The sequence below is a fragment of the Scyliorhinus canicula genome, chromosome 10 (assembly GCF_902713615.1).
Source record: "Scyliorhinus canicula chromosome 10, sScyCan1.1, whole genome shotgun sequence".
Lineage (NCBI taxonomy): Eukaryota > Metazoa > Chordata > Chondrichthyes > Carcharhiniformes > Scyliorhinidae > Scyliorhinus > Scyliorhinus canicula.
The window spans coordinates 57056454-57071908 of NC_052155.1; the positions used below are offsets into that span (position 1 = coordinate 57056454).

The window sequence follows — 15455 nt, forward strand, 5'->3', positions numbered from 1 at the left end:
CCCCACTAAATGTCACCGTAGACAAGGATTTCCAATAATCTACTGTTCTATTTTCTACTCCCAGAAGAGTCTCAGTAACAATCAAAGCCATTTTTGAATTCCAACTACTGTGATATACTTCACAGCAATTCCTGATCTTATGCCCAGTACCTCCACGTACTTAAAAGCAAATTACTCTGGGTGCTGCAATCTAAAATTAATCAAAATACTGGACAATTTCAGCGGGTCTGACAGCATCTGTGGAGCAACAAGGGAGCTAACGTTTTGTTTGGATGGTACTTTGTCAAAGCTCATTCACATACTTATTTCTTTATGGATTCACAGATCCCACTTAAATTCAAGGATTTCTGATCCTGCAAGAGCCCCTAATTCGTTACAATCCCAGCTGATGTTAACACTGTCAGATTCCAGAGTGACGCTTGACTTGATAGATCTTAGCTTTTTTAGAAATGTGGAGGAATGATACTGAACAAATTCACAATCTGCTGATATTTAGTGAGTAAAGTGAACTATATTACATTACTTGGCCCTTTTGAGCCAGCTCCACCATTCATTATGATTGTGGCTGATCATCCAAGTTTCAATACCCTGATCCTGCCACCCCCCCCCCCCCCCCCCCCCACCCCAAATATCCCTTGATCCCTTTAACCCCAAGAGCTATATCTAATTCCTTATTAAAATTACACAATGTTTTTACCTCAACTAGTTTTGTGGTAGTGAGTTCCACAAAGTCACCACTCTCTGGGTGAATAAATTTCTCCTCACCTCAGTCTTAAAGCTATGACCCCTAATTCTGGACTCGCCCACCTTTGGGGACATTCTTTCTGAATCTACCCGGTTATCAAGGATTTTATGGGAGAACACTTAGAAAACAGTGGCAGGATTGGACAGATTCAGCATGGATTTATGAAGGGAAAATCATGCTTGACAAATTACTGGAATTCTTTGAGGATGTAACTCGTAGAATTGATGAGCTAGAGCCAGTGTGGGATGTGGTTTATTTGAACTTTCAGAAGGCTTTTGACAAAGTCCCGCATAAGAGATTGATAAAGCACAAGAGATTAGGGATAGTGTATTGAGATGGATAGAAAAACGGTTGGCAGACAGGAAACGTGTGTAGTAGCTGTAAAACCTCAAGTACTTTTGACCAGATCACTTACTCAAAGGTTTTGCCTGGGGTGTCCTTATTTACAGTGAGAACAAACCACCAGCACAAGTTCAAAATTCAACAATATTTACTCGACATAATCAATCCTTATCTTAGCCACAAAATACTAGAGGTACCCAAGATCAGTGTTACAACCCGTAAAGACGGCTTGGCAGGGCCATGGGTCTGATTGCTGGAGTTCCTCTGGTCCGTCTTCAGAGTTCCTCCTTCCCTCCTTCCCTTCCTTCCTCACGGTAGCACAGTGGTTAGCACTGTTGCTTCACAGCCAAGGTCCCAGGTTCGATTCCTGGCTTGGTCACTGTCTGTGCGTAGTCTGCATGTTCTTCCCGTGTCTGCATGGGTTTCCTCCGGCTGCTCCGGTTTCCTCCCCAAGTCCCGAAAGAAGCGTTTGTTAGGTGAATTGGACATTCTGAATTCCTCCTCAGTGTACTCGAACAGGCGCCGTAGTGTGGCGACTTGGGGATTTTCACAGTAACTTTATTGCAGTGTAAATGTAAGCCTACTTGTGACACTAATAAAGATTATTTCCTTCCCTCCCTCCCTTTTCTCTTCTCTTTTCCCCCTCTCTTCCCTTTCCTTCCTCCCTTCACCTAATTTGCAGATTGCACCAAATTGAGTGGGAGGGTGAGCTGTGAGGAGGATGCAGTATAATTTGGAGAAATGCAAGGTTATCCACTTTGGTAGCAAAAACGAGACAGCAGACTATTATCTGAATGGCCATAAATTAGGAGAGGGGAATGTGCAATGAGACCTGGGTGTCCTTGTACACCAGTAAAGAATGCAAATGATATGTTGGCCTTCATTGTGAGAGGATTTGAGTACAGGAGCATGGATGTCTTGCTGCAATTATACAGGGCCTTGGTGAGGCCACATTTGGAATATTGTGTGCAGTTTTGGTCTCCTTATATGAGGTAGGATGTTCTTGCTCTAGAGAGAGTGAGGCAAAGATTTACCACACTGATTCCTGGGATGACAGGACTGACGTATGAGGAAAGATTGAATTGGTTCGGATTATATCCGCTACAGTTCAGAAGAATGGGGGAGAGAAATTGTCTGCTACAATTCCGAAGAATGGGGGAGGGAAATCATCTGCTACAATTCAGAAGAAGGGGGGGGGGGGGGGAATCATATAGAAACCTACCTAATTCTAACAGAAAGGGTAGATGCAGGAAGGATGTTCCCAATGGTATGCATGTCCAGAACCAGGGGTCACAGTCTGAGGATATGGGGCAGACCATTTACGACAGAGATGAGGAGAAATGTCTTCATCCAGAGAGAGGTGAGCATGTGGAATTTGTTACCACAGGAAGTAGTTGAGGCCAAAACATTGTTTTCAAGAAGCAATTAGATATACCCTTTAGGGCAAAGGGAATCAAAAATATGAGGGGAAAGTGGGATTAGGCTATTGAGTTGGATTTTCAGTAGTGATCATAATGAATGGCGAAGCAGGCTCGAAGGGCTGAATGGCTTCCTCCTATTTTCTATGTAATTAGCATAACTAACTAGTGAAACGCTGTGATCAGGAAAACAGAATGGGTCAACAGTTCAAAGTCTCTCTTATTTTGTTCATCTATGTGCCATTTTGAGGAACTGCACCTCTGTACCCAATTTTATTCAGGGCAGTTTCTCAAAATCATACATTTTGGAGCCCAGAGAGCTGCAAATTTTAGATTTGTATTGAGACTGGATTAATTAGTCTTCTAGTAAATGGTCCTCTTGAAGAGTGATCATAACATGGTGGAATTCCACATTCCGTTTGAGGGTGTGATACTTCAATCTGAAACTTAATGTCTTAAAGGCATTGACAAAGGTATGACAACAGAGTTGGCTAAAGTAGCCTGGGAAAATTGGTTAAATGGTAAACAGTGTTAGACATTGAAGGAAATATTTCTTGACTTTAACTAGGTTTATTCTATTAGGAAAGAAAGACGTACAAGAAGAAGGCATCCACCTGTGGGTAACTAAGAAATTTAAGAATGGCATTTAGTTGAAAGGAAAGGCAGTTCCAGGAATGGAATTAACAAAGTTAATTTGAGAATGTAGAACAGTACAGCACAGTACAGGCCCTTCGACCCACAATGTTGTGCCGACCATTTATCCTTATCCAATATCAATCTAACCTACACCTCTTCAATTTAGTGCTGTTCATGTGCCTGTCGCAGAGTCGCTCAAATGTCCGTAATGACTTTGACTCCACCAACTCCGCTGGCAGTGCATTCCATGCATCCACCACTCTCTGTGTAAAGAACCTAAGTTGGGACTTTTCTTTGGCAAAGGGACTACATAATATTTGAAAATGAGAACAATGATTAACATGCACATGGATTTTTAATCATAACATTTGTTATCTTCTATTAATTTTAATCTGTACTTAAACTTTTCAATTTGCTTATTTTTTAATTCATTGGTAATGTTATTGAATAGAATTTAAGTATATTGTGCCTTTGAAACTCATAAGGAAATTATGTAGTGGAAGAAATTAAGTACTGAGCTGCATTAAATTTTTTGGGAGAATTCTTTTTGGTGTCATCTTTCTATCTCCCTTTATTGCATTATAGAACCACTGCAACAGTGGTTGCAGATAAGAGTTGCCCAATTCTGCGACTGCATCCTCCCCTCAATCTAGTTCTGCTGCGATTGAGAATTTGGAAGGCCATGGGTGGAAATGTAAACCACTGCAATAATCCTAATCTATTAACCTAAAATATTCCTGTACAATTTTATAGTTAATTGAGCAACTGCATTAACAAGCTCCTCCAATAGCTCAGCAAGTTGCTGAATTATACAGGTCTGGAGGACCTCTGGTTTAATTCCATGTTAGTATTGAGTTAGTTTATCTCCGCTGGAGCAAAGGTAAGAATACTATGGTTTTTCTGACATATCCCACTTTGCGGACTAGATAATTGGCCCATGATTCTTGGCATTCTTTGCTTGAGTTGCACTTTCGGGGTGCTTAATTGTTCTATTTCGTGCAATAGAATAGTCTGCTGAAACATATTGAGTTTGCTGTTATAAATTACAAATGCATAAATAATACCATTTCTCTGAGACCTCTGATCCTCGAACTCTGATCATTTGCTTCATCCGACTACTGGAAGTTGTCTTCAGTCAGTTTCCCTCCTTTAAGAAACTCCCTCAAACCTACCTCAATGGCAAACATTTGACTCCCTGTCCTACCATGTCATCATTTGACCTGATTACGCTCCAGTGATGTCTTGGGCTATTTCATTACAATATATATGTTATACTGTACACAGCTTGCATTTGTATAATGTAAACCAAAACTTTTAATACACCTTTTATTTCAAATAGGATCTTTTGAAAGATTTGTTAATGTGGTGTCGGCACGAACTGCTATAGGACATGATAAATATGGGAGGCTTGTTTTATTACATATTGATGGACAGACTGATGCCAGAGGGTAAGATAATTATTAGCCTCGATTTAAAATTATTTCATGGTTGTCCTTTTGCAACTTGCAAGTTACATTTTTATTCTGAGTCAGTATATTAACAAAATATTCAACATTTTGTTCACTTTTTGAAGTGTTAACTTCTGGACATGTTCAAATGTTGCATGTAATTGTACTCAATTAAAGATCAAAATAATATTTAAATTCAACATAATTCTTTCGTCAAAATGCGGGCTGCAGACACATTTGGTTCCATGTACTAACTATTGCTAAGATTTCACTTTTACATCCAAGTCTGAAACATTTTTCATAACATTTTAAGATAGCATGGATGAGACAGCAAATGAGAGTGACATCTCCTTCATTTCCAGGGTTCCTTTAGAAAGTTATGGATATTACGTTATTGTATGACTTTTGTGATGTTTGACTTTTGTCACCCAGGTTTCAAGAGTTGTCCTTCCCTCTACCCTGTCCCATGCAAAAAGTTTTTGATGCATTCTATGTTCTTTCTTTTACATTCCAAATCTGAGATGCATTGGGAAGGGAGCTACTGACCAGAGCTCCGCAGCTCAGGTTCAGCAAATCTTAGATGAGGAAGAAAACTTTTGTACCTACCAGCAGGTTGCATAGAGAATTATGAGAAAGCAATGGATCCCTTCCTCTTAGCTACAGATATTTCAGGCAGATGCTTGAAAAAAGCAACACATTTGCAGAAAAATGGGCAATGTCCAAATGAGAAAAGTTAATTTGAAAGAGTCAAAAATCCACTAAAGGCCATATGTCCACACTGTGTCCAAAAAAAACCTAAAAATCTTGTCTACTCCATAAAACTCTTCAGTTCCTTAGCCACTGCTGGTCATTTCCCTGTCCTGGACTTGGCCAACCTCGAGCCCGCGCCCTTCGCTTCCTCGAGCGCCCCCACAGGGAGCCGCCGCCCCCGACCCTCAATTGGCACCCCGAAATTGATACCTCCTCTGTCAGCATAGCAGCATCTCCCCCCCCCCCCCCCCCCCCCCCCCCCTCCCCAACAGCTCCACGACCCAAAACCCTCCGCCAAGCACAAGCTGGGCACTTGCTCACTGCCCACTACGCTCCCGAGAGTCAGCTGACCCTGGCAGCTCCCGCCCCTGGCAGCGATCAGACAGTCGTCTCATTGTCCGGGCCCTTCTCCCCACGTGAATAAACCAATTAAACTACCTCTCCAGCCCCAGTGAGTAAATAGTAATACGAAACAAAAAATAAACAGAAGACACTAACATTGCCCCGTGAGGAGACACTTGTTGAACCAAGGTTCCAACTTCCCGAAAATTCACACTAAGTACAGGGCCCCCTCGCCCCTCCATACCTCAACTTTGCCAAAATCACTGCAGCCTCCAGCCACCACCACAGCCCTTACACGCACCCAACATTGTATACAATCTTATATTAGAAACGGTACCGTATTACCCATCTCCACCGCCGCATTCCACCAAAGCTTAGCCATCCTTTAATTCGAGTCCAGCTTTTTTTGGTTGACGAATGACCACGCCTCATCCGGCGTCTCAAAATAGTGATGCCGTTCCTTGTACGTGACTCATAGCCTCGCTGGGTGTAGCATCCCAAATTTCACGCCCTTGCTGAAGAGGGTCGCCTTCACCCGGTTGAATCCAGCACGCCTCTTGGCCAGCTCCGCACCCAGGCCCTGGTAGATGGGTATCACGCTGTTCTCCTACCTTCCCACCTGCTGCTCCGTTCTTTTTTTGCCCACCGCAAGACAAGTTCCTTGTCCGAGAAGCGATGAAATCTCCCCACCATGGCCCTCGGCGGTTCATTTGCCTTGTGCATCCTTGCGAGGGCTCTATGCGCCACATCCAGCTCCAGGGGTCGAGGGAATACCCGCGTCCCTATCAGCGTCTCCAGCATCTTGGACACAAATGCTCCTGCATCCGACCATTCCACATCCTCGGGGAGGCCCACAATTGTCAAGTTCTGTCTCCTGGACCTGTTTTCTAGGTCCTCCAGCCTCTCCTGCCACTTCATGTGGAGGTCATCCTGCGCCTCCACCTTAAGGGTCAATACGACCAACTCGTCCTCATGATCGGATAGCTTTTTCTCCATCTCCTTAATTGCTTTCCCTTGTGTTGCCTGAGTTGCGATCATTTGGTCTATTGGTGCCTTCTTCGGGGCCAGCATGTCCTTTTTAAGATCAGCAAAGCAGCCCCTAAGGAACTCCTGTTGCTCCTGTGCCCACTGCGCCCATGCACCCTGGTCTATACCGGCCGCCATGCCGTGCCTCGGCGCCCGCTCTGCACGCTTCTGTTTGTTGGGACTTGAACGCTTCACCCGGCCACTCCTGGTTCAGCTATCCATACAACAGAGAAGGAATCCTTTTGGCAGTGTTCGCTTCACCAATCTGCCCCAAAAAGTCCGTGGAAACTCCTGAAAAACGTCCGAGAGTCCGTTCCAGAAGGGAGCTGCCGAATGCGTGACCTACTCCTCCATGGCCGCCACCGGAAGTCTCCTCTCCGCTTCTTCAGTGGTCTTGGCGAGATCTTTTCACAGCTGTTCCCTCTGCTGCTAGAATTCAGCTTTAATAAAGGCCCTCAAGTCAGCTTGAAGCCTTTAAGCTCGCCCTTCCCCCCGCCTGCATGCTGGAAGAGGCTTTTGTCTTTTCTGCAGCTCCAGCCAAATCTTTCACTGTTTCTGCCAGATCTGGTAACCAAGAGACATACCATTCCTGGGGGAAAGTACTCCTCCAACATTCACCTACATCTTTTCATCAAAATTCCACCCTGTATTGATTAAAAATGAGCTATTTTCTGTAACCTTGGGCAGGAGCTGCCTTGTTTGTGACCACTTACTCCATGGTCCACACCGGAAGTCCCCAGACTGATTATTTTAAATGTATTGTTAGTGTAAACAAAATAGCCAAAACAAAATGTCTAATGTTTGATGTAATTTTGTGATTGGGCAGCACTTGCTGAACAATCCTCAGTGAGTTTATAGTAATTCATCCAAAAATGGATAATCTGGTTTTTTTTTAAAAAAATGTTTGGCATGAATTAACAGAGGTCAAAATGCATTACAGGCTAAGTCTCTGGGAAGTTGCAGGATTTTTAAAGGACCATGGAGTTATTAATGCCATCAATTTGGATGGAGGCGGGTCAGCTACTTTGGCACTCAATGAATCTCTTGCAAGCTATCCATCGGATCATTGGTATGTACATTACAAAATATGTTAAGTTACATATTAGTTAAACTTAGTCATGGGCAAATAGTTGGAATATTTTGTTCACATTTGTCTTTCAGTAGTTTTAACTGCTGGAATAGATAAAATAATCCTGCATCCAGAAATAATGAAATATTTTCTGCACTCATCATTTAATTCATTTCTTTACAGTAAAGTACTGCATTAGAGAATACTGAATTAATCAGGATTAATTAATTTTCAGATGCTATTTCTGTTAATATTAATTTGGGAGTTTGACTCTCCTCAACTGGCCATTGAAAATTCACCCATAGTTGCCTACCATAGAAAACTCATGTAATTAAGGTATTCTGCCTACCTGAGAAATAATAAACATTTTTTTTCTGAATCCTGTTTTTATTTTTAAAGTTGAGTAATTCTACTCAACATCCTAAAGTAGCTCAACTGAGTGTTTTATTTAGAAACCACTAGACTTTGCTGACATAATTATCTGGATATTAAAATACATGCCACATGATCAATAAAATCATGGGAATTTTACTAAAATTAATATCCAAGCAGTCATCAAGCTGGTTGCATTAGTCCTGAAATTTTCTTGCTCTTTAGATGGTAATGTAGAATGTATTTCACTGGCTCAAATAATTTAGCCATAAGCTTTACTGGGATCTTGAGATAACAGGAATAAATGATGCACAGTGTTGATGCCACAAAGAGTTCTGAGCCCGGGACTTCCGGTGGCGGCGATGTCCGAGTGAGCCGCACATTCGGTGGGCTCTCACTCCGGCGGGCCTGAACAGCTGTTTCCCCGCGATAGCGGGACCACGGAGGCGGCAGAAAGGCTGCCGGGAATAGAAGAGGAGAGCGGGCTGCAGAAAATGAAAGTGTGGGAGGCCAGCAGGTGAGGAAAAAAGAGAGAGAGACGGAGGCAAGGAGGAAGCTGACCTGAAGGGTAAGATGGCGGACCCACGGACCTTCCTTCCTCCAGGACAAAGGGAAAAAAAAGTTTGGAGTTGCTGAGGAGGGACAGCTTGGACCCACTTCAGATGCCCAGGAGGGGGGAAAAATTTAAGGTGCTGGGCAAAGGAAAGCGGCAGCGAAGGCGCTGAGGAGCGGGCTGCGGCATATGGAACAGCGGGATTCCAGAAGGCAGAAGAAGAAGGAGAAAAAGGGACAGAGACAAGGACCTGAAGAAAATTACCTGGGACCTAAGATGGCGGACACACGGACCCCGGACTCAGCAATCCAGTTGGCGCTGGATAACATGCTCCAGGTAATGAAGTCCAGTTTTGAAGCGCTGAAGCGGGACAGCTTGGACCCAATCCAGAAAGCGGTGGATCAGCTGAACCAGAGGATGGACGCCCAGGATGTTAAAGTTAAGGAGCTGGGAGAGGCGGTGGAGGAGCAGGCGGATGCGCAAACGGTTGCAGCGGTAGAAGTGGACGGCCTGAAAGAGCGGCAGAGAAGACTGCTGGACAGAGTGGAGGAGCTGGAGAATAGAGTCCGCAGGAACAATCTGAGGATGGTCGGCCTCCCGGAGGGGGCGGAGGGAGCTGATGCTGCAGCGTTTGTAGCAGACCTGCTGAAGCAGCTGATGGGAGCCGAAGCCTTTCCACGACCGCTGGAGCTGGAGGGGGCACACAGAGTGCAGGCAAGGCAGGGGCGGCCGGGCGGACCCCCCCGCCCGATGGTGATTAGGTTCCACAGGTTCGTGGACAAGGAGCGGGTGCTGCAGTGGGCAAAGAGCGCCAGGAGCAGCACGTGGAACAACAGTGTTCTCCGCATTTATCAGGATCTAAGCCAGGAGGTGGCTCGGCGGCGAGCAGCCTTTAAGAATGTCAAGGAGGTGCTGTTCAAGAAGCACGTGAAGTTTGGTCTGCTGTTCCCAGCCCGGCTATGGGTCACGCACCAGGGTCAACACCACTACTTCTCCGAGCCCGAAGAAGCGATGGATGTTGTGAGGGACCTGGGGCTGGTCCCGAAAGGAGGCCCCAAGGACGCGAGTTAGGGCCCGAGGATTTTTGTGGGAAGGAACGCCGAATGTGCCTGGACCGCTGCTCAACGGTTTGCTGGGCCAAAGGGGCCAAGCGGAACATTTGAGACTCTTTCCTTTGTGCATGGACATTTAAGTGCTTTTTCTCTTTTTTCTGTGGTTTTTTTCCCTTTTTATGTTTTTTTTTTTTTTCCTGTTTGGGCTTTTTGTGCAGCTCGTGGAAGACACTGGAACCGGCTTGCCCCAGTGGGGGGGGGAGGAGGACGGGGGAACAAGGGGAATGGGACAGGAAGGCGCCGGAGTGTTGAGTCACCGGGCTAGCAGATTGGCTAGTCAAGGAAGTCAGATGGGGGGGAAGTTACAGCCAGTAGATGGCGGGGGTAGGGGTATCGGGGGATGGGGTTAGGGGAGGGGGGGGGTTGTTCTGCTGACGGGAGAGGGACTTGAAATAGGCACTGGAAATGAGGTCGAGGGTGGAGGCAGCCAAAGGGCGAGCCAGGAATGGCGCGACGCACGGGTCAGGGGCCGGCCCGAGAAAGGCTATGGCTGACCGGCGGGGTGGGGGGGTGGGATGTGCCCCCCGACCAGGCTGATCACCTGGAACGTCAAGGGACTGAATGGGCCGGTTAAGAGGGCGCGGGTGTTCGCGCACTTGCGGGCCCTGAGGGCGGACGTAATTATGTTGCAGGAGACACATCTGAAAGTGTCAGACCAGACCAGGCTAAGGAAGGGCTGGATTAGCCAGGTCTTCCACTCGGACTTGGACTCGAAGTCCAGAGGGGTGGCAATCATGATCAACAAGCGCGTGCAATTTGAGGCAGAGGGCATATCTGCAGACAGGGGGGGCAGATACCTGATGGTACGGGGCAGACTGGAGGGGAGAAGGGTGGTGCTGGTGAATATATATGCCCCGAACTGGGATGACGTGGACTTTATTAAAAGGGTGCTGGGGAAGATCCCGGACTTGGATTCTCGCAAGCTAATAATGGGAGGGGACTTTAACATGGTCCTTGACCCGACTTTGGATCGGTCGTGTCCCAGAACGGGTAGACTCTCAGCAATGGCAAGGGAGCTGAAAGGGTTTATGGGGCAAATGGGGGCAGTGGACCCCTGGAGAGAGGGACAGCCAACAGGAAGGGGCTACTCGTTTTACTCGCACGTCCATAAAGTATATTCCAGGATAGATTTCTTTGTAATAAGCAGGGACTGTATGGGGGAGGTAAAGAACACGGAATACTCAGCAATTACCATTTCAGACCATGCCCCGCATTGGGTGGACCTGCAGTTCGGGGGAGCGAGTTATCAACGCCCGCAATGGAGGCTAGATGTGGGACTGCTGTCGGAGGAGGGGATCTGCGAGAGGCTTCGGAAATGTATAAAAAATTACCTGCAGGTGAATGACACTGGGGAGGTCTCAGCGGCGACCGTGTGGGAGGCGCTAAAGGCAGTAGTTCGGGGGGAGCTGATTTCAATTGGGGCCCACAAAGCCAAGGCAGACCGGGCAGAGATGGATAGATTGGTCAGGGAAATGGGCCGGATAGATGAAGAGCACGCGGAGTCCCCGGGGGAGGTTTTACTCAGGGAAAGGCGGAGGCGACAGGCGGAACTGGGGGCACTATCCACGAGCAGGGCCGTGGAACAGCTTAGGAAGGCGAGGGGAGTGGTGTACGAGTATGGGGAAAAGGCTAGCAGACTGTTAGCGCAGCAACTCAGGAGGAGGGAGGCGGCCAGGGAAATAGGTAGAGTGAGGGACGAGGGGGGGCGCAAAGTGGAGGATCCGGCAGAATTGAATAGGGTATTCCGGGACTTCTATCGTAAGCTGTATACTTCGGAGCCACCGGAAGAACCGGAGGGGATGAAAAGGTTTCTGGACGGGTTAACATTCCCAACAGTTGGGGGGGGGGGGGGCAAGTGGAAGAGCTGGGCGCCCCGATTAGAGTAGAGGAGGTATTGGGGGGCCTAAAGGCCATGCAGTCGGGGAAGTCCCCGGGGCCGGATGGATACCCAGTAGAGTTTTATAGGAAGTTCTCTGAGCTGGTGGGCCCGGTCTTGGCGAGGGTTTTCAATGAGGCAAAGGACAGAGGGACCCTGCCGCCGACAATGTCACAAGCCACCATATCTCTGATATTGAAGCGGGGTAAAGACCCGGAGGTGTGCGGGTCCTACAGGCCAATCTCCCTGATTAATGTAGACGCCAAGCTCCTGGCAAAGGTGCTGGCGGGGAGAATGGAGGACTGTGTACCGGAGGTGATTGGGGAGGATCAAACGGGGTTCGTGAAAGGTCGGCAGCTGGCGGCCAATCTGAGGAGATTGCTCAACGTGATAATGATGCCCCCGGCGGGTAGAGAGGTGGAGGTAGTGGTGGCAATGGACGCCGAGAAGGCCTTTGACCGGGTGGAGTGGGACTATCTATGGGAGGTGCTCGGACGGTTTGGGTTCGGGGAGGGATTGGTGGATTGGATCAAATTATTATATCAGGCCCCGAGGGCCAGCGTCAGGACCAACAGAGAAGTGTCGGAGTACTTTAGGTTGTACCGAGGGACCAGGCAGGGCTGCCCGCTCTCCCCGCTGCTGTTTGCGCTGGCCATAGAGCCGCTGGCGATGGCGCTGAGAGCCGCAGAGGGTTGGAAGGGGATGGTGAGGGGCGGGGTTGAACACAGGGTTTCTCTTTATGCAGACGACCTGCTCCTGTACGTGTCGGACCCAGTGGCCGGGATGGGAACTATACTGGGAATGCTGAGGGAGTTCGGCCAGTTCTCAGGATACAAATTAAATACGGTCAAGAGTGAAATGTTTGTGGTCCAGGCAAGGGGCCAGGAGAACAGATTGAGAGGGCTACCGTTTAGGCTGGTTGAGGAAAATTTCCGGTATTTGGGAATCCAGGTGGCACGAGACTGGGGCAGGCTGCATAAGTTAAATTTGGCCAGGGTGGTGGAGCAAATGAAGGGAGAGTTTCGGAGATGGGATGCACTCCCGCTGTCGCTGGCAGGGAGGGTGCAGACTGTAAAGATGACAATCCTCCCTCGATTTTTGTTTATTTTTCAGTGCCTCCCGATCTTTATCCCACAGTCCTTCTTCAAAAGAGTTAACGGGCTGATCATGAGCTTTGTCTGGGCGGGAAAGTCTCCGCGGGTAAAGAAGGCGATGTTGGAGAGGAACCGCAGCGAGGGAGGGCTGGCTTTGCCGAGTCTGGTCAATTATTACTGGGCGGCCAACATCGCTATGATAAGGAAGTGGATGGTGGGTACGGGGTCTATTTGGGAGCGGGTGGAGGCGGCTTCGTGCAGGGGCTCCAGTTTGGAAGCCCTGGTCACGGCTCCTCTACCGCTGCCGCCGGCCAAGTACACCACCAGCCCGGTAGTGGTGGCGACCCTGCGGATATGGGGCCAGTGGAGGAGGCATGTGGGGGAGATGGGGGCGTCTGTCTGGGCGCCAATCTGCGACAACCATCGGTTTGCCCCCGGCAGTATGGATGGGGGGTTCCGAGTATGGCGGCGAGCAGGGGCGGGAAGGGTGGGTGATATGTTCCTGGAAGGGAGCTTCGCGAGTTTGAGGAGCTTGGAGGAGAAATTTGGGGTGGTAAGGGGAAATGATTTTAGATACCTACAGTTGCGGGACTTTGTTCGTAGACAGGTCCCATCTTTCCCGCGCCTCCCGCCAATGGGGATCCTAGACAGAATAGTCTCTGGGAGGGATGAAGGGGAGGGTAGAGTCTCGGGTATTTATAAGGTGCTCATGAGGGAGGAAGGGTCCCAGACAGAGGAACTGAAACTTAAATGGGAGGAGGAGCTAGGCGGGGAAATGGAGGATGGGCTGTGGGCAGAGGCCCTGAGTAGGGTAAACTCGACCGCGACATGTGCTAGGCTCGGGCTGATCCAATTTAAGGTCGTTCACCGGGCCCATATGACGGTGGCTCGGATGAGCAAATTTTCGGGATAGAGGACAAATGCGCTAGGTGCGCGGGAGGACCAGCGAACCATGTTCACATGTTTTGGGCATGCCCTGAGCTGAGGGGGTACTGGGAAGGATTTGCGGGGGTCATGTCCCAGGTGCTAAAAACAAGGGTGGTGATGAGCCCAGGGGTGGCAATTTTTGGGGTTTCGGAAGACCCGGGCGTCCAGGGGGAGAAAGAGGCCGATGTGCTGGCCTTTGCTTCCCTGATAGCCCGGCGACGAATATTATTGGCGTGGAGGGACTCAAAGCCCCCGAAGACTGAGTGGTGGCTTGCGGACATGTCGAGTTTCCTGGGGATGGAAAAAAATCAAGTTCGCCTTGAGGAGTTCTGTGCAGGGGTTCACCCGGAGGTGGCAACCATTTATTGACTTCTTTGCGGGAGAGTGAGCGTCAGCAGGGGGGGGGGGGTTAGAGTAGAGTAGGAGGGAAAATATGGCGGGTAGTACCGGTGGGAGGGGAGCGGGCTTGTGCAATATGTTACGGTGGAAGTATTGAAAGTACGTGGATGTTTGCACATTTTTGCCTTTTTTGCTTCCTTTCTGATGATGTCTGTAACTGTTTATAAAGCCAAAAACTACGTCAATAAAATTGTTTATTAAAAAAAAAGAGTTCTGAGCCTGAAACACAAGTAACAAAAACCAAAGTGATAACCGGATTTAAAGGAGGAACTAATTTGTACCTGAATTTTAACCATACATACAATACCACACAGTCAGAATACCAATCAAATAGTTGAACAGATGGATCCCAATCGCTTTGCACAGAAACAAGAGCAATCAGAGCAATGTTCCATATTGGGGTTTTAAGATCACCAGTGTCCAAAAGCTCAGCAGGAGAAAGCATCAATTCGAATAAAACAAAATTTAAACTATAAAAATGAAGAACCTGCTTTTATATATTTTGCTCTATGGACATATCAAAGTTCTTCATAATTAGTCAAGAATAGTGACTTATGTCGACATACTTGCAACTCGCACTGCCATTCTCTCTTTGGTCTACTTTTTCTCCAGCTTCTTTGATCCCTTCCCTCTTTGACATTTCTCCATTCAATTTCCCCTTATATTGTACCTCCCCTCAATGCCATCTCTTTCCATTCTTCCCTTGGTATTTTCTGCCACGATCATCACTGGCTTACCTAAGGTGGCAGCAGAAAAGCATTTTTCCCACCTTTACACGAACAAATCCCACTTGCCTTCTCCCCATTCTTCTCCACCAATTCTACCTGCCCACTCTGACATTGCCAGTTGATCATCAGTCATCAACCTATTCCATGAGTGCAAAAGTATCAAATCATGAATTCAAACAGTGTTCGACATTGTATGTTAATTCTTCTCCATTTAAATATTAAAACCTGATTGCAAAACCCAAGTTGTCTATAATTTTGATTGCAGATTTGATACTGTAAATGTCAGCACTGTACATTCTTCTTCAGGTGGGAGACATGTCACCACAAAGCTGCAGCTTACAGGCTTGAGATAGCAATAAGCTTTGCTAGGTGGTGCTCAATATCTTATTCAAGCTATCGACCAATATCCAATATAACCCCCCAGACTCTCACGAATACCTTAACTACACCTTTTCCTTCTCCACTCCCCATGCCCTAACATGTCAACTTGTGCTACCCACCCCTGCCCACGGTCCCTTGCAACCTCCATGCCAACTCACCCAGTATACACCATGGATAAACCTCAAGAACAATTTGGAAATAAAATAAAATAATAGAAATGTAAGAGTGTTCACTTGA

The 15455-nt window shown here is 47.6% G+C and overlaps 1 protein-coding gene across 5 annotated transcripts in view; it reads left to right on the plus strand.

Moving 5' to 3' along the window:
- Window positions 1-15455, plus strand: part of nagpa (N-acetylglucosamine-1-phosphodiester alpha-N-acetylglucosaminidase) — a 123049-nt gene that overhangs the window by 68319 nt on the left and 39275 nt on the right. For all 5 annotated transcript variants that reach the window (XM_038808983.1, XM_038808984.1, XM_038808985.1 and 2 more), the window contains exons 4-5: window positions 4481-4589; window positions 7648-7776. In XM_038808983.1, the coding sequence (XP_038664911.1) occupies window positions 4481-4589; window positions 7648-7776 (238 nt within the window). The remainder of the gene's footprint in view (window positions 1-4480; window positions 4590-7647; window positions 7777-15455) is intronic.